The sequence below is a fragment of the Esox lucius genome, chromosome 19 (assembly GCF_011004845.1).
Source record: "Esox lucius isolate fEsoLuc1 chromosome 19, fEsoLuc1.pri, whole genome shotgun sequence".
In the NCBI taxonomy this organism is placed as follows: domain Eukaryota; kingdom Metazoa; phylum Chordata; class Actinopteri; order Esociformes; family Esocidae; genus Esox; species Esox lucius.
The window spans coordinates 20179704-20207699 of record NC_047587.1 but is presented as its reverse complement, the minus strand read 5'-3'; the positions used below and the strand labels follow the sequence as shown (position 1 = coordinate 20207699).

At 42.9% G+C, this 27996-nt stretch overlaps 2 protein-coding genes across 5 annotated transcripts; one reads left to right on the top strand and one right to left on the bottom strand.

Annotated features, from left to right (window-relative positions):
- Positions 1-157: 157 nt before the first annotated feature.
- Positions 158-13813, bottom strand: prpf18 (PRP18 pre-mRNA processing factor 18 homolog (yeast)). Of its 2 annotated transcripts, XM_010890410.3 has the most exons (11): positions 13630-13813; positions 12020-12097; positions 11669-11695; positions 2939-3043; positions 2724-2837; positions 2422-2571; positions 2052-2120; positions 1489-1629; positions 1309-1380; positions 1063-1218; positions 158-978 (listed from the first exon to the last, which is right to left on the bottom strand). In XM_010890410.3, the coding sequence occupies exons 1-11, from the start codon at positions 13693-13695 to the stop codon at positions 898-900; spliced, it is 1059 nt and encodes a 352-aa protein (XP_010888712.1). In that variant the 5' UTR covers positions 13696-13813; the 3' UTR covers positions 158-897. The 2 variants fall into 2 exon arrangements, with proteins under 2 accessions (XP_010888712.1, XP_010888713.1); XM_010890411.3 differs by lacking the exon at positions 11669-11695 and having other exon boundaries at positions 13630-13812.
- On the top strand, positions 12111-27824 carry bend7 (BEN domain containing 7). 3 transcript variants are annotated; one of them, XM_020040594.2, is made up of 10 exons: positions 12111-12231; positions 24187-24264; positions 24352-24690; positions 24927-25375; positions 25845-25952; positions 26030-26147; positions 26244-26357; positions 26811-26890; positions 27392-27439; positions 27535-27824. In XM_020040594.2, the coding sequence occupies exons 2-9, from the start codon at positions 24255-24257 to the stop codon at positions 27431-27433; spliced, it is 1260 nt and encodes a 419-aa protein (XP_019896153.1). In that variant the 5' UTR covers positions 12111-12231; positions 24187-24254; the 3' UTR covers positions 27434-27439; positions 27535-27824. The 3 variants fall into 3 exon arrangements, with proteins under 3 accessions (XP_019896153.1, XP_019896152.1, XP_010888711.1); XM_020040593.2 differs by lacking the exon at positions 12111-12231 and adding an exon at positions 20286-20640; XM_010890409.4 differs by lacking the exons at positions 12111-12231; positions 26811-26890 and adding an exon at positions 20287-20640.
- Positions 27825-27996: the final 172 nt, after the last annotated feature.

Genomic DNA, 27996 nt, shown 5'->3' with positions numbered 1-27996 from the left:
CACCGCAATATTTTATCGGATTTCGTTCTTGGCGTTTTGAATTGAAAGACAGTGGAGCAGAAAAGTGTGTAATGACCTTGCAAGTGTGGCTCACAGATAATATAGGCAACATTCCCAGTCCTACATTGTTCACCAAGACATAATTACATCAGCATTCTACATGTTCAGTTATTTATTGCATTAAGACCACAGCCAGGGCTGTTGTCACATGTGTCATTCCAAGGCTTTGTATAATAAAACTTACACATCATGGACATTCTTACAAAGATTTGATAAAACTAGCACACCACGGTGAAAACTAATAATTGAAGCCATAAGTATACATCATGCTGATTCATTTGAGTAAAGAAAACACAATCCTGCTTGAACACACAAAGTATAAGCAACACAAAACAATAAATCAGTCGTGGCACACTAAGTCCCCAATGTCCTACTGATAGTCCACAAATAAAATACGTATTTTAAAAACATGGTTTTAATCCTTAGTATTTACAAATATGTAGACACCAAATATACATGAACACCAGAACCTCTATGGACAGCTTTGTAGACAATAACGGCTTTTATTCCTTGTGCTGTATATGGAAACAGAGTATAGAGGCCTTATTCCAACCCAACACTAAAACCCATGATTCAACATGTTCAGAAACAACCTGTACACCAGGACTCTAACACAGGGCATGTTCACGTGACCAAAACTGCACAACAGTGGTATTCCAATCTTGCCCTTGAAGTCAGTTCCACTCCCTACTCAGAGATCTGAGAAACCAGTTGTGTAAGTTATGGAGTAATACAGAAGGCGACATTCCCTGTTAAGGGGGTTGTAATGGAAAAAAGACCACTGCTATAGATGGTATGTGTGTGAGACAAACACACACAAATGCATTGTCAGGTTGACTACAGTGCATTGTACTCCACACATTTTGAGGGGTCTGTAGAAAAGTGTTTCTGGCAGATTGTCATCAACCGTTTGAGACCCTGTTGAAGAAGAGGAGAACGGGTCAGATGTTAGGACAGCTGAGCAGTCTTATCTTGGCAGAGGTAAGGGGTCATGTATCTGACCTGAATGTATTTCCTCTGGGTCTCGTCGTTGAGGACGTGGGCCACGTGTTTGGAGAAGATCTTCTCTCGCCCCGTCCGGGCATGGATACCCACCATGGTCACCCCGATGGGCCAGGGGGCATTACCAATGGCCATCTGCAGATACGCATCGTTGGCCTGGAAAAAGAAATCATACTTGACTTAAAGTAACTAAAACAGAAATCACCCGAAATAATACCAGTGAGAAAAGGTAGATAACTTTAATACCTTCACATATTCTCTCTGCAGCATGAATTTAATGATGTCAGTGATTGATTCTTTAATATCCGCAGGTAAACTCTAAAAATAGAAAAAAGATGAAAAAAAAAAAACACTACATGCACCACACAGCAGTAACATCTAAATGGACATTTCACAGTAGGACAGTTTTCGAAAGTGGCAACAGACCTTCTTCCGTAGCTTCCTGAAGAGCGGTTTAAGGTAGGACTCTGTCTGTTTCTGGGTGGCACTGGCCAGTTTGCCCTGGACGCTGCGCTTCACATGGTCCTCTCGACTGTTCAGGTCTTTTGCCCAGACTCCCAGCAGAAACTACAGACCACAAAACAATAATTAAAACAACAACAAATGTTGAACCATAGCAAATCACAAATCAGATATTACAAATTAAATGTGGAGCCCGATCAAATTAATCTCTGTGCAGCAAACAATAATGATACCACATTAGCACCTGTTAAGCCAGCCCACGGCACCTGTTAAGCCAGCCCACGGCACCTGTTAAGCCAGCCCACGTCACCTGTTAAGCCAGCCCACGGCACCTGTTAAGCCAGCCCACGGCACCTGTTAAGCCAGCCCACGGCACCTGTTAAGCCAGCCCACGGCACCTGTTAAGCCAGCCCACGGCACCTGTTAAGCCAGCCCTAGGCACCTGTTAAGCCAGCCCTAGGCACCTGTTAAGCCAGCCAACAGCCCACCTCAGAACTACAAGCAGAGGATGACGTGCACAGTCTCACCCTCAGGACTTTGTCAATGACATCCTGGTCCCTATTGTCATCGCCCGTCCCCAGAGATTTCCCCAGAGCCTGTTGGAGACACACAAAAAGTAGCAGACAAATTTGATTCTTATGATGCACTGACAAACAGGTTTTAAATAGGAATGTTCTAAAGGGCAATCAGCATTTGATATTTCGACTTGTGGACAGTTTTTAAAGATTTAATGGACAGAAAAGTGGTTAAAGACAGGACAGTTTTTGCAGACAGCAGTGGGTAAGACTAACCCACCCTGCACCAGTATATACTGTACATGTATACTGGAGGTTCAGAACACGGATCCCGCAACTATGACCCTTAACCCTAAGAAGACTTAATGACAAGTCTGTGTACCTCCAGCTCCTCAATGGTGGTGTCGGCCTCATGTACTTTCAGGTCGTGTTGTGTGTCCACTTCCCCCGGCTCCCCAGTGCCCCCTACGATCTCATTCAGGTACTGTGCGTCAATCTTATCCATGGCAGCTTTGAGGTCGTTCCTCAAACCCTGCCCAGGGAACACACAGTAACACGGGTTAATGCATTGTCTTTGTGTAATGTTCTGGGCTGGCACACACACCATAAGGAACAGACTATGGCAGGTAGATGCCCCTGTGCGTCCTTCATCTTTAACACAGCCAAAACGTGACAGGGGGCTACCTTGTTGACTTCTGGGGCAAGAATCTCAATCTTCCTGAGCCTCTGGAAAGCCTCATAGTCGGACTCTGCAAAAAGACGCACGGGTTCCCCTCGCTCCCTCAGCCGCCGGATCACCTGGACAAACAGCCAAGCACGGTCATACCAACTGAACAGAACCCAGCAGGCTTTGTCCATGAGATTGACTTTTACAATAAAACCACCATTAGTGGACTCACCTCCTGCCTGGAAAGCGACATTGGGAGCTTCTCCTCAGTCATCTCCATCTCCAAGGCGGTGTTGGATGAAGTGGAGGGCTCTGCCTTCTCCACTTTCTTCTCCAGCTTTGAGACAACAGAGTGAAAGGCACCGGGTTAGTATTCTCTTTTTTAAGCTGCCCCCACCATAAAGAGTGAAATCTGCAGTCTCCACTGCGGTTCCAGTTGTCATCTTCATGGTCATGGTTCTACGTCTCACCACCACCACTGCAGGCTCAAAGGCCAGCCGAGCGGAGAGAGGAGACATTCAGTCCATTGCACCCGACTCACCTGGGGCCAGTGGGCTCTTTCAAAGCAAAATAAGGTATCTGCTAAACAGATCCATCAAACTATTTTAAAGGGTGATAATAGTATACTGTACAGTGTTAGTATATCATAATATAAACAAATCACTGCTGAGTATAACAATTACATTTTTCCAAGATGCTTACTAGTCATGCTTCCAGCACATGCATCTCTACAACTTTAGATTGTGGTCCTTATAGAAACACAATCTAAATAAATAAAATATTTTTTAAAATGCCACATAATGAAAGCCCTAAAACACACAACTTATCTAAGCTTGCTTCTGTATTTGTAGGCAAATAAAAAATGTATTATGTACAAAAACATTATGTATGTAAAAACATTTGTATATATGTAAAAACATTTGTACATATGTAAAAACATTATGTACAAATGTAGAGCAATGTTCAGCCTACAGTCAGTCCACACACACACAAACACAAGCAATTCCCAAAAGGCAGAACCAAACAAAAACCGGAGAGGGAAACTTAGTTATTTCTGCTGCAGAAACAAATTTGCAACACAAGTAGAAAAGCCTAATTAAGCCATATCTTTCAGAAAGCTAACATACAGTGGGGAGAACAAGTATTTGATACACTGCCAATTTAGCAGGTTTTCCCACTTACAAAGCATGTAGAAGTCTGTAATTATCATCATAGATACTCTAACTATGAGTGACGGAATCTAAAACAAAAATCCAGAAAATCACATTGTATGATTTTTAAATAATTAATTTGCATTTTATTGCATGACATAAGTATTTGATACATCAGAAAAGCAGAACTTAATATTTGGTACAGAAACCTTTGTTTGCAATTACAGAGATCATACGGTTCCTGTAGTTCTTGACCAGGTTTGCACACACTGCAGCAGGGATTTGGGCCCACTCCTCCATACAGACCTTCTCCAGATCCTTCAGGTTTCAGGGCTGTTGCTGGCCAACACGGACTTTCAGCTCCCTCCAAAGATTTTCTATTGGATTCAGGTCTGGAGACTGGCTAGGCCACTCCAGGACCTTGGGATGCTTCTTACGGAGCCACTCCTTAGTTGCCCTGGCTGTGTGTTTCGGGTCGTTGTAATGCTTGAAGACCCAGCCACGACCCATCTTCAATGCTCTTACTGAGGGAAGAAAGTTGTTGGCCAAGATCTTGCGATACATGGCCCCATTAATCCTCCCTTCAATACGGTGCAGTCGTCCTGTCCCCTTTGCAGAAAAGCATCCCCAAAAGAAAGATGTTTCCACCTCCATGCTTCACGGTTGGGATGGTGTTCTTGGGGTTGTACTTATCCTTCTTCTTCTTCCAAACACAGCAAGTGGAGATTAGACAAAATAGCTACATTTTTGTCTCATGAGACCACATGACCCTCTCCCATTCCTCCTCTGGATCATCCAGATGGTCATTGGCAAACTTCAGACGGGCCTGGACATGCGCTGGCTTGAGCAGGGGGACCATGTGTGTGCTGCAGGATTTTAATCCATGACGGCGTAGTGTGTTACTAATGGTTTTCTTTGAGACTGTGGTCCCAGCTATCTTCAGGTCATTGACTAGGTCCTGCCGTATAGTTCTGGGCTGATCCCTCACCTTCCTCATGATCATTGATGCCCCACGAGGTGAGATCTTGCATGGAGCCCCAGACGGAGGGAAATTGACATCTTGAACTTCTTCCATTTTCTAATAATTGCACCAACAGTTGTTGCTTTCTCACCAAGCTGCTTGCCTATTGTCCTGTAGCCCATCCCAGCCTTGTGCAGGTCTACAATTTTCTCCCTGATGTCCTTACACAGCTCTCTGGTCTTGGCCATTGTGGAGAGGTTGGAGTCTGTTTGATTGAGTGTGTGGACAGGTATCTTTTATACAGGTAACAAGTTCAAACAGGTGCAGTTAATACAAGTATTAGGTGGAGAATAGGAGGGCTTCTTAAAGAAAAACTAATAGGTCTGTGAGAGCCGGAATTCTTACTGGTTGGTAGGTGATACTTATGTCAAGCAATACAATGCAAAAAAAATATTTACAAATCATACAATGTGATTTTCTGGACTTCTGTTTTAGATTCTGTCTCTCACAGTTGAAGTGTACCTATGATAAAAATGTCAGACCTCTACATGCTTTGTAAGTAGGAAAACCTGCAAAATCAGCAGTGTATCAAATACTTGTTCACCCCACTGTAACAGGGCCTAAACTCATGCTCAACTCAACAAAAAGGCCATGTCCCAACTCTCCACTCCTCGCCCATTTTCCTGGTAGTCAACTAATCAGTGACAGGACTAAATCCAACCCACAGCAACCACTTGGCCAAAATATGTAGATTTCCAGAGTTAATATACTGAACAACCAGTTGAAGAATGCACGCATATTTGAAGTCACTTTGGATAAAAGTACCAACACATAATAATAATAAATAAATACTGAATTATGATCATTTTTAAATCTGTCATGGTTCACCAAACCAAAGTCTGGTATTGGTACAGCTGGACAATTAAACAGCAAACCAAGCCAAAAAATAAAAACATTTTCATTTTGGAACAACTTAAGTTGCACTATAGCATTTTGGCACACTTAATAGTATTAAAATAGCAGTTAATAGTAATAAACAATAAATTTGAACATGCATTCGAAGTGACCCATTTATTTGAAATACATAAGGAGTATATTTGCGTGTATACTAAATGTTCCAATAATTTATTTTAAGTACCCTAATGTATGAAAATGGTTCCATTTAACACACTTAAATATACTAGTACTTAAATACTATAATAATTATATTTAGTGCACTACAGTACAACTTAAATGGTTCCTAAATTATACTGCTTTTTCGGTTAGGGAACAGTGAAATTACATTTTTATTTATTTGGTAAAAGATGTCAAACTAACTCAGTAATTGATCATGGGCCATGTAATCCTAGATCAGAAATTCCAACATTTTGTGTATATATATATATATATATATATACATACACACACACACTCACCTAAAGGATTATTAGGAACACCATACTAATACTATGTTTGACCCACTTTTGGCTTCAGAACTGCCTTAATTCTACGTGGCATTGATTCAACAAGGTGCTGAAAGCATTCTTTAGAAATGTTGGCCCATATTGATAGGATCGCATCTTGCAGTTGATGGAGATTTGTGGGATGCACATCCAGGGCACGAAGCTCCCGTTCCACCACATCCCAAAGATGCTCTATCGGGTTGAGATCTGGTGACTGTGGGGGCCATAACAGTACAGTGAACTCATTGTCATGTCAAGAAACCAATTTGAAATGATTCAAGCTTTGTTAAATGGTGCATTATCCTGCTGGAAGTAGCCATCAGAGGATGGGTACATGGTGGTCATAAAGGGATGGACATGGTCAGAAACAATGCTCAGGTAGGCTGTGGCATTTAAACGATGCCCAATTGGCACTAAGGGGCCTAAAGTGTGCCAAGAAAACATCCCCCACACCATTACACCACCACCACCACCAGCCTGCACAGTGGTAACAAGACATGAAGGATCCATGTTCTCATTCTGTTTACGCCAAATTCTGACTCTACCATCTGAATGTCTCAACAGAAATCGAGACTCATCAGACCAGGCAACATTCTTCCAGTCTTCAACTGTCCAATTTTGGTGAGCTTGTGCAAATTGTAGCCTCTTTTTCCTGTTTGTAGTGGACATGAGTGGTACCCAGTGGGGTCTTCTGCTGTTGTAGCCCATCCGCCTCAAGGTTGTGTGTGTTGTGGCTTCACAAATGCTTTGCTGCATACCTCGGTTGTAACGAGTGGCTATTTCAGTCAAAGTTGCTCTTCTATCAGCTTGAATCAGTCGGCCCATTCTCCTCTGACCTCAAGCATCAACAAGGCATTTTCGTCCACAGTATACTGGATGTATTTCCCTTTTCACACCATTCTTTGTAAACCCTAGAAATGGTTGTGCATGAAAATCCCAGTAACTGAGCAGATTGTGAAATACTCAGACCGGCCCGTCTGGCACCAACAACCATGCCACGCTCAAAATTGCTTAAATCAACTTTCTTTCCCATTCTGACATTCAGTTTGGAGTTCAGGAGATTGTCTTGACCAGGACCACACCGCTAAATGCATTGAAGCAACTGCCATGTGATTGGTTGATTAGATAATTGCATTAATGAGAAATTGAACAGGTATTCCTAATAATCATTTAGGTGAGTGTATATATATATATATAAAACTATTACTTAATTAAAACTAAATCTGTGGTGAAATAAGTGTGTGAAATTTGTGTGCTTGCTTATTTACAGTAGGTAAAATGGGCATGCGAGATTAGTAAGTAAAGTAGTTTGCACATTTTCAACATATTCCCAGCTATAAACTTAGTTAATGCTCTTGCAGTGTTTTTGCAGTCAGAATCTGATGTAAAGGGCTTTCTGAATTCAAAGGAGAGACAACATTGTGTTTCTGTCTCCAATGGTAAGGACACTGGTGTGAAGTTGGTGTAAATGTTTCAACGTGGTTAAGGTGCTGGCTGTGAGTATTGGCATACTTTTAATATTTAGTCCACCAACACGCCCTCCCGTGGGCTCACCACCCACAGGAGGGACCATAAGGGGCCGGTGCAAAGAGGATCGGGCGGCAGTCGAAGGCAGGGGCCTAGACAACCCGATCTCTGGACACGGAAACTGGCTCTAGGGACGTGGAATGTCACCTCGCTGGCGGGGAAGGAGCCTGAGTTAGTGCGTGAGGTTGAGAGGTTCCGATTAGAGGTAGTCGGGATCACCTCTACGCACGGCTTGGGCTCTGGAACCACACTCCTTGAGAGAGGATGGACTCTTCACCACTCTGGAGTTGCCCATGGTGAGAGGCGGCGGGCTGGTGTGGGTTTGCTCATAGCTCCCCAGCTCTGCCGCCATGTGTTGGAGTTTACCCCGGTGAACGAGAGGGTCGTTTCCCTGCGCCTACGGGTCGGGGATAGGTCTCTCACTGTTGTTTGTGCCTACGGGCCGAACGGCAGTGCAGAGTACCCGACCTTCTTGGAGTCTCTGGGAGGGGTGCTGGAAAGTGCTCCGACTGGGGACTCTATTGTTCTACTGGGGGACTTCAACGCCCACGTGGGCAACGACAGTGACACCTGGAGGGGCGTGATTGGGAGGAACGGCCCCCCTGATCTGAACCCGAGTGGTGTTCAGTTATTGGACTTCTGTGCTAGTCACAGTTTGTCCATAACGAACACCATGTTCAAGCATAAGGGTGTCCATCAGTGCACGTGGCACCAGGACACCCTAGGCCGCAGGTCGATGATTGACTTTGTTGTCGTCTCATCTGACCTGCGGCCGTATGTGTTGGACACTCGGGTGAAGAGAGGGGCGGAGCTGTCAACTGATCACCACCTGGTGGTGAGTTGGATCCGATGGCGGGGGAGGAAGCTGGACAGACTCGGCAGGCCCAAGCGTACTGTAAGGGTCTGCTGGGAACGTCTGGCCGAGTCTCCTGTCAGAGAGATCTTTAACTCCCACCTCCGGCAGAGCTTCGACTGGATCCCGAGGGAGGTTGGAGATATTGAGTCCGAGTGGACCATGTTCTCCACCGCCATTGTCGAAGCGGCCGCTCGGAGCTGTGGCCGTAAGGTCTCCGGTGCCTGTCGAGGCGGCAATCCCCGAACCCGGTGGTGGACACCGGAAGTAAGGGATGCCGTCAAGCTGAAGAAGGAGTCCTATCAGGCCTGGTTGGCTTGTGGGACTCCTGAGGCAGCTGACGGGTACCGACAGGCCAAGCGGGCTGCAGCCCGGGTGGTTGTGGAGGCAAAAACTCGGGCCTGGGAGGAGTTCGGTGAGGCCATGGAGAAGGACTATCGGCTGGCCTCGAAGAGATTCTGGCAAACCATCCGGCGCCTCAGGAGAGGGAAACAGTGCCCTACCAACGCTGTTTACAGTAGAGGTGGGCAGCTGTTGACCTCAACTGAGGATGTCGTTGGGCGGTGGAAGGAGTACTTCGAGGATCTCCTCAATCCCGCTGTCACTTCTTCCATTGAGGAAGCAGAGGATGAGGGCTCAGAGGTGGACTCGTCCATCACCCGGGCTGAAGTCACTGAGGTGGTCAAGAAACTCCTCGGTGGCAAGGCACCGGGGGTGGATGAGATCCGCCCTGAGTACCTCAAGTCTCTGGATGTTGTGGGGCTGTCTTGGTTGACACGCCTGTGCAACATCGCGTGGCGGTCGGGGACAGTGCCTCTGGGATGGCAGACCGGGGTGGTGGTCCCTCTTTTTAAGAAGGGGGACCGGAGGGTGTGTTCCAACTATAGGGGGATCACACTTCTCAGCCTGCCCGGGAAAGTCTATGCCAGGGTTCTGGAGAGGAGAATACGGCCGATAGTAGAACCTCAGATTCAGGAGGAACAGTGTGGTTTTCGTCCGGGCCGTGGAACACTGGACCAGCTCTATACCCTCTACGGGGTGTTGGAGGGTTCATGGGAGTTTGCCCAACCAATCCACATGTGTTTTGTGGATTTGGAGAAGGCATTCGACTGTGTACCTCGCGGCATCTTGTGGAGGGTGCTTGGGGAATATGGGGTCCTGGGTCCTTTGCTAAGGGCTGTCAGGTCCCTATACAACCGAAGCAGGAGCTTGGTCCGCATTGCCGGCAGTAAGTCAGACTTGTTCCCAGTGCATGTTGGACTCCGGCAGGGCTGCCCTTTGTCACCGGTTCTGTTTGTAATTTTTATGGACAGAATTTCTAGGCGCAGCCAGGGGCCGGAGGGTGTCAGGTTTGGGGACCACACGATTTCGTCTCTGCTCTTTGCAGATGATGTTGTCGTGTTGGCCCCTTCTAACCAGGACCTTCAGCATGCACTGGGACGGTTTGCAGCCGAGTGTGAAGCGGTGGGGATGAAAATCAGTACCTCCAAATCCGAGGCCATGGTCCTCAGTCGGAAAAGGGTGGCTTGCCCACTTCAGGTTGGTGGAGAGTGCCTGCCTCAAGTGGAGGAGTTTAAGTATCTAGGGGTCTTGTTCACGAGTGAGGGAAGGATGGAACGGGAGATTGACAGACGGATCGGTGCAGCTTCTGCAGTAATGCAGTCGATGTATCGGTCTGTCGTGGTGAAGAAAGAGCTGAGCCGCAAGGCGAAGCTCTCGATTTACCAGTCAATCTACGTTCCTACTCTCACCTATGGTCATGAGCTTTGGGTCATGACCGAAAGGACAAGATCCCGGATACAGGCGGCCGAAATGAGTTTTCTCCGCAGGGTGGCTGGGCGATCCCTTAGAGATAGGGTGAGAAGCTCGGTCACCCGGGAGGAGCTCAGAGTAGAGCCACTGCTCCTCCACATCGAGAGGGGTCAGCTGAGGTGGCTTGGGCATCTTTTTCGGATGCCTCCGGAACGCCTTCCTGGGAAGGTGTTCCGGTCCCGTCCCACCGGGAGGAGACCCCGGGGAAGACCTAGGACACGCTGGAGGGACTATGTCTCCCGGCTGGCCTGGGAACGCCTCGGTGTCCCCCCGGAAGAGCTAGAGGAAGTGTCTGGGGAGAGGGAAGTCTGGGCATCCCTGCTTAGACTGCTGCCCCCGCGACCCGGCCCCGGATAAGCGGAAGAAGATGGATGGAGTCCACCAACACTCAGTCCATTGACAATGCTGTTGTGGTCTACAGAGAAGCAAAATGTTCTTAAACTGGAGATTTAAGTGAAAGATCCTCAAATTCCACTAAATCAACTCCATGACTTGCCATAGTACATATGTTCCTGACAGCTGTGGCTTACCAAAGATTTGTTTAACTGCGGTCATGTTTTTAACAAAGAGCTTGCAATTTATTTCTCACCTCAGAATTGTGCTGTGCTGCGGAGCTTTGTCTCAAATAGTGACACGCATATATATCATATGGATCTTATAGATATAGCCAAAACCACCAAATGGGAGAAATGTGTAATTCAGAACAAACGGTCAAGAAAAAGCAACTAGACTGCATGCTAAAGATTTTAGAAGGCCAGGTGGAGAAATCATATTTTACACTGTGCTTCTAATCAGTCAACATTGAAGTAACCTGGAACTACGTAAGGAATTCCGGACAGGTCTAAAAAGATTGGCACCGTTAATAAAGATGAGCCAATACAAAATTGTACAAATACAAAGCTTTTTTTTTGTCGTCCTATTACAATTGCTCAGATAAAGACAGAGGAATAAGCAAAAATAAATAAACTGGCAGATTATGTTCTTAAACTTTCAATCAGCCTGGGGTCTTTTACGAGATTGAAGAACATTAGTTTTACTCTGTGGATTGAGTAAATAATCAAAATCTATTGGATAATTTGTCGAGTAAATATAATTTTTTTAGCTCGGTTTTAAACAACAGAGCAGAGGAAAGCGAAGCTGGGACAGGCCACGTACAGTCGGTCATCGTCTAAACATGCGGCCTGTCTGCTGCCTTTGCTGTGGCATCATCCCCTACCTGTCTCTCAGGTGTCTCTTTCTGAACCTACAGGGCAGCGTTCACAAGGTGGGAAGAGACAGCACAGTCAACACAAGCTATGCAACATAATAAACATTACAACACCGTAACAGGGACTGCCCTCCACTTCAACTCTGAAAAAGATTACAGTGTAGAGGTTACACAAACTGTAGCGATCGGAAGGGCAGGAGGAATGTAATGGATGATCGTGAGGGACAATCTTGGACCCAAGGATTTAGATGAACTGCTTGAGGGACACAGACAAAGGGCAATAATGGAATGATGTTGACAGGGAGACAAGAAGTTGGGAGTACAACTGATTAACCTGTCACAAGGGCATTTCCTAACTACCTTGTAACCACATCTTTTGAAATACTCTTCCTCTTCTTTTCGGGCAAGATCGGCTCGTTTGAAGTATTTCTTTGAATCCTGTGAAGAAAATAAATTATATATTAATTAACAATTGACCTCTGCATGTCAACCGCAATATGCAATGATGACCACATTGGAACCAAGAAAGTAGAAAAAGCCACCTATTGCACCAGATTACCTACTCAGCTACAGTAAGAAACCGTTAATGTGTTCCTTCATTATCTGTTGACAGGTTAATGCTATACTCCAAAAGCATGCTGTGTACTCCAAAAGTTTGGATTTAAAATAAAATAAATTCTAAGGCAGTTGGAGTCTCAGCTTCTACTTAAGGGTTTTATTATCTACTATCTACTTAAATATTTTAAAATGTCCATCCACAGCAGGGCAAAATAAACACATTTCAAGCCAATAGTCCCAATACTTTTGATGGCCTGACATAGTTTACCTATGTCATTTGTAAATGGTAAAACCGTAATGTACACAAATACCCTTGAAAGATTAAAGCAGATAATCTATATTCTAACCTCATAGCAATTTCTATAGCTAGGTAGTGGGAACATCAGTTGGCCCTGCTGCTATACTTACATGATTTTCTATCAACAGAGGCTACTTTTTCTAATGTGATTTGTCAACAGCAGTGATGTTTTAATTGGTTTGGGACAGAAGCATTGACAGAAGTGTGAATGCAATGTGAATGACACTAATGACAATCTAATTGTCATTCCACATCCGTTGTGATTAGATGAGGGCAGATTCCTTGTCCCAGAACCAATACGCCTCGCATATCATAACATACATTATAGAGAAATATAGAACTAGCTTTTTTCCTCCTGAATTTCTTATCAAATAGGTCGCCGCAACCCCAGACAATTTCAGGAAGAGTTAGTTCGCATGGTAAGATCAAGCTTTGTTCAAAACGAAGGAATTTTCTTATTTAATGATAGGACATTTACTTTCAACAATCAGTTGCACATCAAGGAGACAAAACGTAAACACGCATGTATCTGTCTCGGCAAAAACATGTTTCCCTTCTACAATGGCATGGGTACAATCTCTATACTACAGACTCCATCCGGGGAATTGAATGTGTCCCGACACCAAAACATTTGTATAAAAAAAATTTAATATAATTATGACACAACATGGGGGAAAATATTTTAAAATGTCCATATTAAAGGTTCAAACGGTTAAAATAACGATTTGTATGCAAGTCAAAAAATTTGTGTTATTATTCCTGATAGTGTATATGAAAAAAAACGACAATAAGATACCTCAGTATATACTACTGCAGCCTAGGTAGTATCGCAATTCTGCCAGTTCCACTGAAGACACTGATACGTCGTCCGCTAACAATGAATGGCTAACCTCTAGTAGTACTTAAGAGTTAAGCCGAGTAAGTAAATAGAAACTACTTCAGGTGTAAAAAAGAAAAGAAAAAAGAAATACATAGCAACCATTAGCCATATAACAACTTGCTAGATGAAAAACTGTGCCTTCGGCCACTGCGTACGCAGCAATTATTAAGCTAGCAACTAACTAGCTAGTTTAGCTAGCTACTTACACCACTGTAAGTTCCTTGTTTTACTCACATCAACAAGGTCTTTTTCTTCTATTAGTTTTCTCTTCCTTGCGATTTCAGCTTTTAAGATATCCATAATTGCTATCCGTTGTTATTTCTTTAGTTTTTACTATTCAAAAAGGCTGAAACGTCTGGTCATTGGTAGTTGTTTAGGAAATGAAAAATGTATCTGCGTCTTGTGAGCAACATTAAAGAAACACTTCCGGGTCACGAAAATTAGGAACTTTTCAAAACAAAAGATACCAACGTATTACTTCGGTTTATTAAATGTTTAAGAAAATGTACCTCTCAAAACATTGACAACCATTTATATATTATCATATTTAAGAGTCATTTAAAAAAATTGGGTATTAAAACACGTTCCAAGTGCTAAAATCACACAATGCCAATAACTGAATATGGAATACATATTGCCTCATATCTCATAAACTATTGAATATTCCACAGAGAAAGCAATGTAGGAAATGTTCAGGAGAGTGTGTAGAGTAAGACAAACCTGTCTAATCATAAGGAATGGTGTGCCACATCTAGCAACACAATATTTTCCACACCCTCTTTTTTTTGACTCATGAGTCAATATGTATTTCATATACACTGAGTTACATTGTGGCCAATGGGATGGGTGGAGTAAAATGCCAGCAACAATTACAAATACACATTGCCCCTTGATTTTTTTTTGCATATATTTACTCTATAGAGCCTCTTGAACATTTCCTACAATACATGCACTGCGGCGTATAGAATCGTTTTTTTCTGTAATGGGCAATATATATTTCACATACAGTCATTTGCATTGTGGTCAATGGTATGGGCGGAGTAAAATGCCAGCAACAATTGCAAATACAGAGTGCCCCTTGATATACTTGCATATTATCACTCTATAGAGTCTCCTGAACATTTCCTACAATACATTCACTTGGGCGTATAGAACAGTTTTTTCTGTATGAGTCAATATGTATTTAAATATCCACTGAGTTACATTGTGGCCAATGGGCCACCAAAAATTCCAAATACACAGTGCCTCTTGATTTTTGTGTGCATATAATCACTCTATTATAGTCTCCTGAACATATACTACATGCCGCAGTGAATGTATTGCAGGAAATGTTGACTGCATGGACGGTGCTTCACTTTACAGTTGGACAATGATCCAAAACACTGTGAAAGCAACCCAGGAGTGTTTTAAGGCAGAGGTGGAATATTCTGCAATGGCCGAATCAATCTCCTGATCTCAACCCGGTCGAACATGCATTTCACTTGCTGAAGACCAAACTTAAGGCAGAAGACCCATGAACAAACAACAACTGAAGACCGCTGCAGAAAAAGGCCTGGCAAAGAATCACAAAGGAAGAAACCCAGCGTTTGGTGATATCCATGCGTTCCAGACTTCAAGCAGTCATTAAAAGTACCTGAAAGGACATCAGAGCATCTGGAAAGTTTGCGTGTGATCAGTATGATGATCAGTGTTGCTGGTTAAGGAGCATTATGGCCTGAGGGAACAAACTGTTTTTGAGCCTGGAAGTGCGTGCCCCGATGCTCTGGTAAGCGTCTACCAGACGGCAGCAGGGTGAACAGCCTGGGTGGCTGTGACCTTTGATGTTCCGTGCTTTCCTCAGGCATTGTGTATGGCTGATTCCTTGCACGGAGGCGAGATGAGATGGCAGCCGATGATGCGCTCTGCAGACTTCACCACCCTCTGGAGCGACTTGAGGTCTGCAGTGGAGCAGCTGCCGTACCAGGCAGTAATGCAGCCTGAGAGGGAGATACATCACTCATGTTTGGGGTGAAGTCCATTTCATTTCTAGCCATTCAGGATGTTAACTGAAATTTAAATTTACTGACAAAATAATCTCAATGGAGGCCTTGGAGATCATCAGTTTTAAATAAAGTTCAGTTGAATGGACTGAATTGGAAAATAATTTATCCCACACACACACGAGTATGGAACAAGTACATACAGACACACACACACGAGGACCATATTGAATTGCAGCATTCAAAATACACTTATTCATATCTTTTGTTTTTATTTAACATTTTATATTCTGCTTTAACTACAAAAAAATCTGAGAATTCTAAATGCTTTAGATGTTTTAATGCTTTAGATAACCATGTGTCCTGGCTAAACTTACAGTCTGGCCCTCCTACTGCGTTATGGCCACCTTTTCATGTCAAGTTGAATTAATATATTGATCATTAATACAATCTGACTATGCTGTATCAAGAACGAATTAATGTAAGTATCACTGCATCAAAGAAACATTAACCTGTTGAATACCATGTACCAATTTAAATATTTGCCTTAACAGACATACTCAAAAGTCGCTATTAATCATGTGTAAGGTTCATAAACAAAGTATAATTCTGCATACCAGAAGAAAGATTAACAAACGAAATGCTTTTGAGAACACAAATTCAAGTAGTAGGAATAGTGGTTTAAATTACTGTGATAGCTTGTAGTTTTATTATGATTTAGGCCTATCACCGTCTGTGGAACGAAACGCGCCTATTGTTCGAATTGAATATTTAACATAATTTAACATCTAGGCCTAAACTGCTTGCATTATTAAAAAACTTCAAGATCGCGGATGGCCAGTCAACTGTAAGTGATTTTATTATAAAACCTCTTCCGCCTCTTAAAATTATAAACAACCAGTTGTTAAATTAAACCGTGATCGCACTTCACAATTGCGCTCCAGTAACCTTTCATGACTACGCCCGGCGCTGGAACAAACGTGTTGAACTGGCATTTGAACTGGCACGTTCATCCTAATTACCAACTTGAGCACAAGGGACGGAAAACAATACATTTTAGCATGCATGCCCAACAAAGGCTATAAAAACGCAAAAGTATCGAATGGACGGGGTTTTGCCGCCAATTGTTGGCGACAATAACTATAATTTCTTGTGAAGTTTGATCCATAATCTGTAGAGTACAATAAAGCATTTCAGACTATTCAGTCCTTTATGGGGAACAGGGGAAATCCAAACACTACAGATAAATCTCCACAATATCATGCATTTAGTTACATTCCAGTGTTCCAGATCTATAGAGAAGCAAATGTTATGCTGGACCCCTGATTAACATCACCAAGGGTGTGTTGGAGACTTGGTGGGGCCAGACCCGCCTCTTTGTGGAATACCCTTCCACTCTTCTTCAACAGACATTTCTTATTACACTACACATCATACTACCATTATGGCCAAACACTCTTTTTTTATCATAATGATCATATTTAACGAAGGAAGAACTGCCTATCTGTGCTATAGCAAGACATCTCACAAATTCTACAGCAATACTAAAAGTAGCTATTAGTGCTCTGATGTACAAAACAAGTGTGGTAAAGTGTTGTGGGAGATGATTGGTTGGTAGATGATGCCAATTTAACCAATGCCTTTCACTGCAGGAATTTTGCACAGCTTTCAAGGCTAATCAAGGCCACAATAGTTGAAGTGTTCCACCAGGCCAATTTGGGAGGAAGACAATACTTACCACATTAAGCCACCTTAAACCTGATGTGCATATTTTCAGGGACTAATCTACTTATGTTATTAGTAATCTTATTAATGTCCTAATGTTTTTTTATTCAGAATATAAGTATCTAGGTGCAACTGCATATTGTCTCTAGAAAAGCATAGTTTTGGCTCCCTTCACTGGTTGGCTGAGACATTACAGGCTGTAGAGTGACATAAAATTCTGTCATTATTGACTGAAATAGTCATAATCCCATAAAACCTAGCAGCAAAACATAAATGTGTTTCTTTTTGTGTTCACCTTTTATTTATGCGATAGGGGATATTTTCAATCTACTGGAAATAAGATGTGTGTTTCCTGTAGACTTACACCACCTTTAAGTTTTGATGACTGTGTATACAGTACCTGTCAAAAGTTGAGACACAATTACTCATTCAAGGGTATTTCTTTATTTTCACTATTTTCCACATTGCAGAATAATAGTGAAGACAAAACTACGAGATGACACATGTAATGTAATAACCTTAAAAAGGTTATGTATATCAAAATAAATGTCATCTTGTAGATTCTTCAAAAAAGCCACCCTTTGTCTTGATCTGAGCTTAGTGCAGTCTACGCATTCTCTCAACCAGCTGCATTAGGTAGTCACCTGGAATGCATTTCAATTAACATGTGTGCCTTGTTAAAAGTTAATGTGTGGATTTTCCTACCAATCAGTTGTATTGTGACAAGGCAGGGTTGGTATACAGAAGACCATCATTATGTCTGTACGGCAGTGGTCTATATTATGGCGAGAACAGCTCAAGTAAGCAAAGAGAAATGACGGTCCATCATGACTTTAAGACAAGCAGGTCAGTCAATCCAGAAAATGTCAAGGACATTTTCAAGTGCAGTCTCAATAGACCATCAACCACTATGATAAAACTGGCTCTCGTTAGGACAGCCACAGGGAAAAGAAGACCCAGAGTTCCCTCTACTGCATAGGATAAGTTCATTAAAGCTACCAGCCTCAGAAAGCAATTAACTGCACCCCCGATTTCAGTCCAAATAAAGGTTTCATAGAGTTCTAGTAACAGACACACATCGACATCAACTGTTCAGAGGAGACTACGTGAATCAGGCCTTTATTGTCAAGTTACGGCAAAGAAACCACTATTGAAGGACACCAATATGAAGAAGAGACTTGTTTGGGGAAATAAACACTAGAAATTAGATTTATACATAGATCAAAACATTGCATTGGGATGAGTCTAGACAAAACAGACCTTATTTGTAGATACAAAGTAGATACAAAAATCTCCTATGGTAGTGGTGTAAAACATGAAAGAACCACATTCACAATATGTCGTCTGGTGTTATGGGGATTATTTCAGTCAAAATACAGTATGCTGCTTCTTGGTGATGTCACCCCGAAACACAATGTCAATGTTATCTGCAATGCAGATGAACATTTTCTTTGAAACATTTCAGAACCCTTAAATGGCCTAGCCTGGAACCCTGCTTTTCATATCTATAGAAATGATTGAGTGACAATTTTTTTGACCCATGATGATTGAAGAGTAATCTAAACAAATGTCCAAAGGACATCAGTGTTCCTCTGGACCCTGACTTTCTTTTTAATGAAACTTTGCCGAAAATGATTCTATGCTTTTAATTCCAAATTAGACCATTGCAATGCTATTCCCTCTGGTTTCTCGGATAAGACACTTCAAATTAACTTCAAATATTTCAAATATTTTCAAATCTATCCTGTCTACACTGGCTTGCTGTTAGGGCTTGACCTAATGTCAACTGCTAACCTGCTTTATACTTACAGTATCTCGCTGAATTGGTCCTTTCATATATACCTACTACAAATGTACAATATGGTCACAAGATGCAGGCCTTCTAAATAATATTCCTAGATTTTCTAAACAAACAGCTGGAGGCAGGGCCTTCTCCCAAAGATGTATTTTTTTCTGCAATGATCCGCTACTGATCTCCTTGTAAGGGATGCAGACTCAGTCTCTTATAAAATCTTTGTCTGGCAGTGCGACCCTTGAGACTTGTAGGGTGGGAAACAACTCTGTGAGCTATATTTTTTCTTGTCTCAGTCCCTGCTCTTCCGTATTTTATTGCTTACTATTTGGGGTTCTAAGCTGGCGTTTTGACAACTCTGGTAGATATTTCAAATCAGTTATTGAAGTTAACAGCTGCTTGGCCATCATTCTTTTCAGTTCCATGTTGTCAATGACTTGAACTTAAAAAAAAAAACTCTCAAACTTGACCCTCATCACTCATCACTTACTCTATAAAATACTAATTGTCTGAGCTGCTGTCTGATCATTACACCTGCATAACCCTCTCCTCCTGGATATACATGTATGTATGTGTCACCTCGTGTTGTGAGCACCTATGCACCTTGTTCATCTGTACACATGCATTATCTCATATAGTGGAACATACTGATCATTTGCTTACTCTATTGTAAATAATGCCTTTGATCGTGATTGTGTTTGTTTATAACTGAGTGTTGTCTTACAATTATTATGTCTTTGGCCACGTTATCATTGTAAATGTGAATTAGTTGTCAGTCAACATGTCTCGGTAAATAAAGGCGAAATAAAATAAAAATGTTGCTGATGTAAAAAGGACTTAATATTGGGTGGTGTTTGGAAAACTTAGCTGGAAGGCTGAAAATATTTTAGATTGCAATGACATAGTGCTTTTGGATTTGTACTTAGTAGGCTACATGGTTATAAAACAAAGTCCACAGATGCGTTGCCCTCCAGATAATATTAGCAACAAAGGCTGTGACCTTCCAATAAAGTTGTTTAATTATAAATGAATTCTTAATTAAGAACTGCATACAAACTGGTAAACGGAGAGAGAAAAGGCACATGTGAACTAAGTATGAAAAAAACAATTACTCTAACACTGCCTAGGGTTATAACAAAGACACTACATGTAAGAATAACAATACAAAGTCATATTTTGGTTTCGTACGCAGAAATTTGAAGAAAAAAATGAAATACTTTTTTTGTCCCTGTTAATAGATTTTTCTTTTTAAACGTACATTTTCATGTTGCCATCGCTGAGATACTTAACAATCCAAAGGTACACGGACCGTACACATGTTGAACCTAACAATAGCTACCATCAGGTGGCGCAAAGGAATAGATGTGACGAATTTTTAAGTATTAAGTCATTTATTTATTTACATAGCCAAAATACGGACGGCCGGCCATCTGAGGACAACCCGTCGAAAATATGAACATGGGTAGTCACCGGGCTGAAAGACCACAAAAAAATCGCTTTTCAGTAATTAGTTGAAGATATTTTACAGAGTGAAGGTTTACACTATAAAAGATCCTAAGGCAGATTTTTAACTGATTAGCCTATTATAGGGCAGACGGTCAGTGCTCTCGTGTGTGCGGGTGCACTGCGCGAATTCGCTTTCTAGGGAGACATCCTCTGTTCTACGACACACAGACCCTTTTAAGATGGAGTTTAGCGAGAGGAAAAGAAGACGCAAATCTCAGAGCTTCAAACTGGTCCAAGAGCAAGGTAGGGCGACAGTAGATCGCCTGTCTGTGACTGTGTCATGCTGTGAGCAAGTCGGTGGCTAAACAATAGAGATGACTGTCAGTAGATATGTGAGGGTACACATTATGAATACAACTTCAGGCATTATTTAAAATAAAATAGGCGAGTATTCAGCCAGCACAACCAATTGATAACATCCAGAGTGTATGCTAGTCTCTTTGGACCTGTGATTTTTTTGAAGACTGAATTGATTTGCATTGCTGTGCCATACGCTGTAAATTCCTTACCTTTTCTGTGCTTCACGCTATAAATAAATTTAGCTTTTTTGAGAACGTAAAGGAAACGGAGAGCCGCAACATGAGAGAGTATTTTTGTGAGAAAGATTTCGTCATACCACCCACAGGTGGTGGAATTTGTGCTGGATGGGAGGGGGGATTTACGGTAGCATCACAGCACCCAAATTCACCATAACGCATGACGCGATGTGGGCCTAGAGAAATGCAATGGTTTCCTTAATGTTAATTTCCAATCCGCATATTGTTATGACGGTCGGGAATGATGTACCATCACAAATACGAGGGGGACACAAAAGTAGGCTACCCGATAATGGTCCCAGTGAGTTATAGTATTTAGAATTTTTGAAACACTCAAAAAATATGAATAATTTTATCATGATGTTGATTGCTGGGTGTGAGGGAAAGATTGACCATTTACCTACTGCCATAGTTCACTTTTTGAACAGGTAAGGGGAGATAGGTTGTGACCGAAAGGAAGCCCAAGCTACAAAGTGAATTGTAAAAAAGTTCCTATGCTACAGGTAAATAAATTGAGAACATTTTTCAGACATTGACTGTAGTAGGTGGCAGACTGGGAGCATTTTAATTTGTTGACAGAGATGCCCACTGGGGTCCAGGAAGTCTGAAATGGCCACAATTCCAAGCCCCTTTTGACATCCAGGAAATACCAGCCTTCATGGGCACAACTCAAACTGGATCTATCTGAAGGACATACAACATTTCTTCCCTGAGGCCAGGCAGTGAGGTCACAGGGAAGTCACAGTGAAATTGAGTTTTTCACCACGCGTTACCCTTCTCAACGTCCAGTGTGAAACTGCACATGCGAAACATACGTTGCACCAGGCAGCCAGACCCACCAAATGAGCATTGCCCCCCCTCCCCCGCACGGTCTGAGGAGATACAGATCTATTTTTGTAGTATTTATTTACATCTGCCACTCTTTACAACAACATTACTCATTCAACCATACTGTATAGCATAGGGACTTTTTTCAGCACTCATGAGTAAATGCTTGAACAGGGTGACACCAACTCTTACGTCCAAACCACATGGGCCTGCCACAACCTCGAGTGTACAGGTTGACCTGTGCTTGTAGCCCCTCCCCACTTTCTGTGTTAGGTGCTTTGCATTCGTGTTCAAGCGGTGGAAAATGGTGTGCTGATTACACTGCCGCTGTTGAACAGGACGGGGCCGACGGGACAGGGCCGATGGGGCTTGGGGGGTGACCTTGCTAGCCCAGCAGCTGGTCACAGAGGGAGAAAAGCAAGAAGCACTATTTTCCTTTTCTAACTCCCGTCAAACAAAGCCTCTGAACCAACCTGTGAGGAAATCAGCTCATCTAACAGGCTCCATTTCTCTCGCTCCAAAATCTGCCATGCTTTTCCCGAGCACTAGTCTCAGGTTACATAGGATAAAGTTGGCCATTTGACCCAGCCGTCTGAACCAGCCTCTTCCATACTATCCAGCTAAAGACTACCCCTCCCTGCTCCCAGTGCCATTACTGCAGGGTTCTCTGATGGACGAGGTAACACAACGGATGGTGATCACAGACGTCTTCTTCGGGAGTCGGGAGCGATGTGTGGCTTGTGCTATGTTGTCCACGGACCCTCCTGTATGCGCCACCACTCTGGACTCGGAGACTCCGGTTAGGCCAGGAAACCGTGTTTTGCATGTGTCACTCACCTGTTGGGGCGGGGATTCCCACAGGTCAACCTAATATTCCTAAGGACCACTCCTCTCTTGCAAGACGTTTGCATGGTTATTAACTGCAGCAGGGTCTGCAACACCAAGGTCCAAGGTTTGGTTACCATTGTTCAGTACTGGAACAGATATGTTGCTGCAGCAAGGTCATTTAGCAGCTACGGGAGCAGGGCATTTCATTCTCCACTTAAAAAGTCCAGTGTGTGCAGTGTGTGTTCTTGTTCTTGTGTGTTCATTTACCGGATCTTTCAGGTCTTAATTAGGAATGACCCTAACTGTGGTGAACACAGCCAAGACCTTTTACTACTGTATGGACATTTTACACCTAAAGTCATCTGGCTTAGGCCTCCTGACATCCTGTAGTCAGATGTTAGGAAGCTCCACCAAGCCAGATCTTTTGCGTCCCGAAGGGGACTGTCTGTCTATGCATGCACCTCTCTCACTCAGGGAGAGCATGGCTGAGCTAGCCCGAGTACAGCATCATTTGGTTATATTGCTCTCCCCCATCTAATGCAATTTGATATAACTTTATGAAATAATGATTTCAACTCTTGACTTATCTTTGCTCTCTTTCTATCCTGTCCAATTAACTCACAAATATTTAACTTTGAGCACCTCTATGTCATAACTTTGGCATTCAGGGCGAACACTTTTTGGTTTGGTTAAAATCAGAAGACAGGCAGTCAGATAGTGACTGAAATCATATTGAATGACACAAAGAGTAGAAAGGGGATGTTAGAAATATAACCACTCCCAGATTTTGTTTCTTAAAGTTTTAACAATCTTTAGAGGCTATAGTGTTTTTTCAGTAGCATTTAAGTAAAAAAAGGAAATGCCTTGTTTGCATAACTAAGGACAACCTTTATAATGTAATTTTGTTCGTTTTTTAACCACATCAAATTTCAAATCATACAAAGGGAATTTGCTGTCACCCAACATACATTAAAGTGGTTCATTTTAGACTTAAAAAAAGAAGAATCATTAAAAAGTGGAGACCAGACAGCAACATCATGACTTTGCAAAGATCATGACGTTAATCCAAAAGTGATGACAGTAGAAATTTCATTAGGAAGGCTACAAAGAGGCCAATGGCAGCCTTAAAGGAGCTGTAGGAATTTCTGTCAGGAACTTGGTACTCCCTGCATACTACAATTATCCATAGGTCTAAGCTGTGGGGTAGGATGGCATGACAAAAGCCATTTCTTATTAAAATAAAAATATATATTTATTGACGCTAAGCTAATGCTGCTCATCCACCAAAGTATGCAGTACGTATTATCAAGCATTTTGGTGGTAACATCATGCTATGGGGCAGCTTCCTTCATCTGGGATGGGGCTTTGGTCAGGAAACAGTGGACAATGAATAGCTTCAAGTACTAAAATATTTTGGCACAAACCCTGCTGCCAAAATATCTTACACAATTTTAGGTTGACAGAGAACTATCCAGAATTTTTAAAAAGGGTTTTCAATAAGTGTGTTAATGCTGCATTTCCAATAAACGTGTGTAGACTTAAAAGCCATTGTAAAGTTTGGGATGTTCACAGGTGTCTGTTAATCTCATTTTCACAGATTTAAACTCTGGGAGTTTTGACAGTGACGTCAATATACACGTCAATGGAGAGTCCAAAGATGCGACCATGCCCGAAGGTACGACATGTGAGCTGATTCTCATATTTAAGAAGAGAATACAGACACACACACACTCACATCCGTCTAATCTGTCGTTCTTCCCAGCCTGGCTGGGTGATGAGGGTATGGAGATCAAGCGACAGATCACAGGCATGATGCGTCTGCTGAGTGACAAGGCCGGTCGGGTGTACCAGCGTGTGGGAGCTGAGGGGGACAGTCTCAAACAGGAGCCCCAGGAGGAGCACCAGAGCTGGGAACAGCTTGCTACTTTGCCCCCTGTCTTGGAAGAGTGCCAGATGAGTGTCTGGAGACCAGCAGAGGAATCGGAGGCCCCTCCCTTGCCTGTGTCCACCCCGGTCCCCAAATGCGAGGGGTCTGGCAAATACGGCACCCGCTCCAAGACCCAGAGGATGCTTAACACCAAAGGCGCAGTCAAAACAAATGGTAAATAGCGTGTGTGTGTGTGTGTGTGTTTGTTTGTTGGGAGGAGGGTGTCTAGAGCAACATGCCTTTCTTCCATTCAGACATTGTCTGCAGCACCAGACAACTGCATCATTATATAGAGCAGTGACATCATAGAGAGGTCCTTCCCAGACTACTAGAGCAGACAGTAGAGAGGCTTGTCTAGAAATGAAGTTTGTCCCTTGTGATAAGACGTTTTGGCGTGTGTTCCCCTACAGACGTGGACCAGGCTGTGGTAGACGCTCCCTGTTGCATGTGCAACTGTAAGAGCACCTTACAAGCCATTCTACAGGAGCTCCGAGCTATGAGGAGGCTAATGCAGACACAGAAAGGTGTCCAGGAGAAGCAGGAGCACACAAGCCCTCCCTGCCCGCCTTGCCCCGTACCCCCAGCGCTGCGGCGTAGATCCCGCAAGAGACGCCCTGTCCACAAGGTGGCTCCACTCACTGCTCCTAAGAGGGCAGCTGTCCTCCCTCTCCCCCCCTGTGTACCACTGGAGAGGCTGAGCAGAGACACGGAGAGACCTGTGCTCACGCCCACCTTAACTGCTCTCGCCGCCTCACCTGACCTCTCTGCACAAACCCTGTCCATGCAGAACAAGCCCATCCAGCGCCTTGACGTGCACTCTTCTAGCTACAGACAACCCAAAGGTCTGCAGACCCCAGAGGTATGGGGCTGAATGTGTATGAGCCATGGCCTGATGTCCCCACAAAGATAGTAAAACCTAAAGGAAATAGGGCCCCACTTGGTGAAATGTGATTTTTGACTCAGGGGTTAGGGAAAAAAGGTTAGGCTAGGTTAAGTATACTGTAGACATAAACATTGTTTTTTTTTAGGTTAAGGTTAGGTTACTGTTAGAATTAGGGCTAGGGAATAGGAAACAGGGAATTTTATGTACATGTTTTACTACACTGATGGAGATGGAAAATGTATTTATGTTTAGCCAGAAAATGCTGTTTTACATCTTAGGAAGTTACAGTTGTGGTTTAGGTTTACAATTTGGGTAACCTTTTTGGGGGTTAGGTTTAGGGGTAGGGGAAAATAAGAAAAAAAACAGTTGGCTCCCCACAAGAATGGTTAAGTGTATGTGTGATTGTAGTGTACTGTCTGTATACCGTTCTGATTCGCTCCTCCAGAGTGAGGTTCGCCTAGCGGAGGACTATGATGTGTTTATCCCCAAAGCCCAGCTAGATTCAATCCTGGTCAACTACACACGATCTGGGAGCCTGCTCTTCAGGAAGCTGGTGGGTCTGATTAGACTTTTGAATGGTTTTATGGGCTTCATACACGTTGATTGACTTATGCTCTTTCCTGGTCACAGGTGTGCGCGTTCTTTGACGACAACACACTCGCTAACTCACTGCCCAACGGCAAGAGGAAGAGAGGTCTGAACGACCACAGAAAAGGACTTGACCAGAACATTGTTGGGGCTATTAAAGGTAGGAAAGTAAGAATGTGTGTGTGGGGGGGTTTGCGTAAGATGTGGAGCAATATGTTTTGTTGGGTCTGCTGTCTAACGCACGTTCTGTGTCTAGTATTTACAGAGAAGTACTGCACAGCTCACAGAATAGAGAAGTTGCCAGGCCCGCGGGACTGGGTTCAGATTCTGCAGGACCAGATCAAACTGGCACGCAGACGCCTAAAGAGAGGTGTGTGTGCACAGTCAGAATGTGTGCTGGTGAAGCAGCTGTTTTGTCAGCCTTAGCCTCTTCAACAAGGCTATGTACAGTCACATACAAACACATCCGCTGTCTACATGTCATCGTGATGCATCTGACATTCTCATCTCAGACCATAACTGTCAGCTGGTTGGTTTCACACGATGTTCCCCTCTCTCCTGTTTTCTCACTTTTAACACACTCCCTTTCTGTCGCTCACTCTTCCACGCACGCTCGTCTCGTGTCCTCTTTCACTCTTCAACACACTCCTCTTCTCTCCTGTCTCTCACTCTTCAACACACTCCTCTTCTCTCCTGTCTCTCACTCTTCAACACCCACCCTTCCTTTTTCTAACTTTCAAACACACCACTTCTCTTCTGTCTCTCACTCTCTTCCACCAATCCTTCATCTCCAACTATTCTTTTTCCCACTTTTTCTTTCTAGATATATGCATCTATTCCACCCTTTTGCTGTCTCTATCAATAACTACAAGAAGCATTTGGTTGCTGTCATTGCTGCTAAAGGTGGCGTAACCTTTTTTTGTCTAAGCGGGCATTTTGCTTTTTTCCACACAGGGGCATTCAGTGTTGCATGACTTTCTTTAGCTTAATAAATGTCAAAATGTTGTATTGTTTGTTCACACAGGTTCACTTTCATCTAAGATATGGTTTTGCTTGAAGATCTGATCACATTAGGTGCCAAAATATTTGCTCAAAATGTCTGATGGGGCAGATCATTTTACACGGCACTGTACTTATTATAATTACGTTTTTATTATGATGACTGAGCTCATCTCCATTAAAACCACTTTATACTCTCAGTACAATAGGACTACCCCAGGGGAATATAGTATTATAGTTGATGCTCTTTTGGACATATATGTTTACTTTCCACCTAACTGTGAAATAAGTATGCCATATAATTTGATTACCCCAGCTCACTGAAACTTTTATTTAGTTCATCTTTGTTCATTTGTAGTTATGTTGTGGATTGGTAACTATGGTGATGTTATCTTTTTGCAATAGAATCTCTTCAGCTTTCTGGAGAAATGGAGAGGGAGTTTCTAACAACAGGTATCACCACACACATACACACACACACACACACACACATATGTTGGCTTGTATTTTTTTACCTTACATTTGATTCAAATGTTTTATTTTCAAAGGCCCTGACTCCAACAAGCCAGGACGTTTGGTTGAGGTGGGGAAGAATGTGACTGATTGATGCTGCGAAACAACGACTTGAAGATGAAACGTACATATATGTTGTTCCACTAACTAGATACGTTGTGCCCCCAAGTCCATTTTGGAAGATGTTTGGTTCTTTTACAGCTCTGATAAATAGGTGTTGGGGGTTGTTGCCTCTTTATGACTGTTTATTTGAAAACAAAGATGGAAAACTTCCTTGCTAAAGACCCTCACCCCCTTTCGTCCAACAAAATAAAAGGAAAATATCGTCTAGGTGAAATTATTGAATTGAAAACGTACAGATTGACTTTCAGACAGTTTTTTTTGTTGATGATTAGGTCTGTAATGTGTTGTCTTATTGTTATAATACACTGACACTCACTATCCACTTCCGTATCATGTAATCAACAGGACAGTTGTGTTTATTTGTGTTCACGGTG

Bases quoted from the DNA above. Each gene is read 5' to 3' on its own strand.
- prpf18 (XM_010890410.3), bottom strand. From the start codon at position 13,695: ATGGATATCTTAAAAGCTGAAATCGCAAGGAAGAGAAAACTAATAGAA. The intron at 2,572-2,723 runs GTAGCCCCCTGT...TTCCCTGGGCAG, and splicing joins TTGCCCCAGAAGTCAACAAG to GGTTTGAGGAACGACCTCAA. The intron at 2,121-2,421 runs GTACACAGACTT...TGTCTCCAACAG, and splicing joins CCACCATTGAGGAGCTGGAG to GCTCTGGGGAAATCTCTGGG.
- bend7 (XM_020040593.2), top strand. From the start codon at position 20,577: ATGGAGTTTAGCGAGAGGAAAAGAAGACGCAAATCTCAGAGCTTCAAA. The intron at 24,691-24,926 runs GTAAATAGCGTG...GTTCCCCTACAG, and splicing joins AGGCGCAGTCAAAACAAATG to ACGTGGACCAGGCTGTGGTA. The intron at 25,376-25,844 runs GTATGGGGCTGA...TCGCTCCTCCAG, and splicing joins AAGGTCTGCAGACCCCAGAG to AGTGAGGTTCGCCTAGCGGA.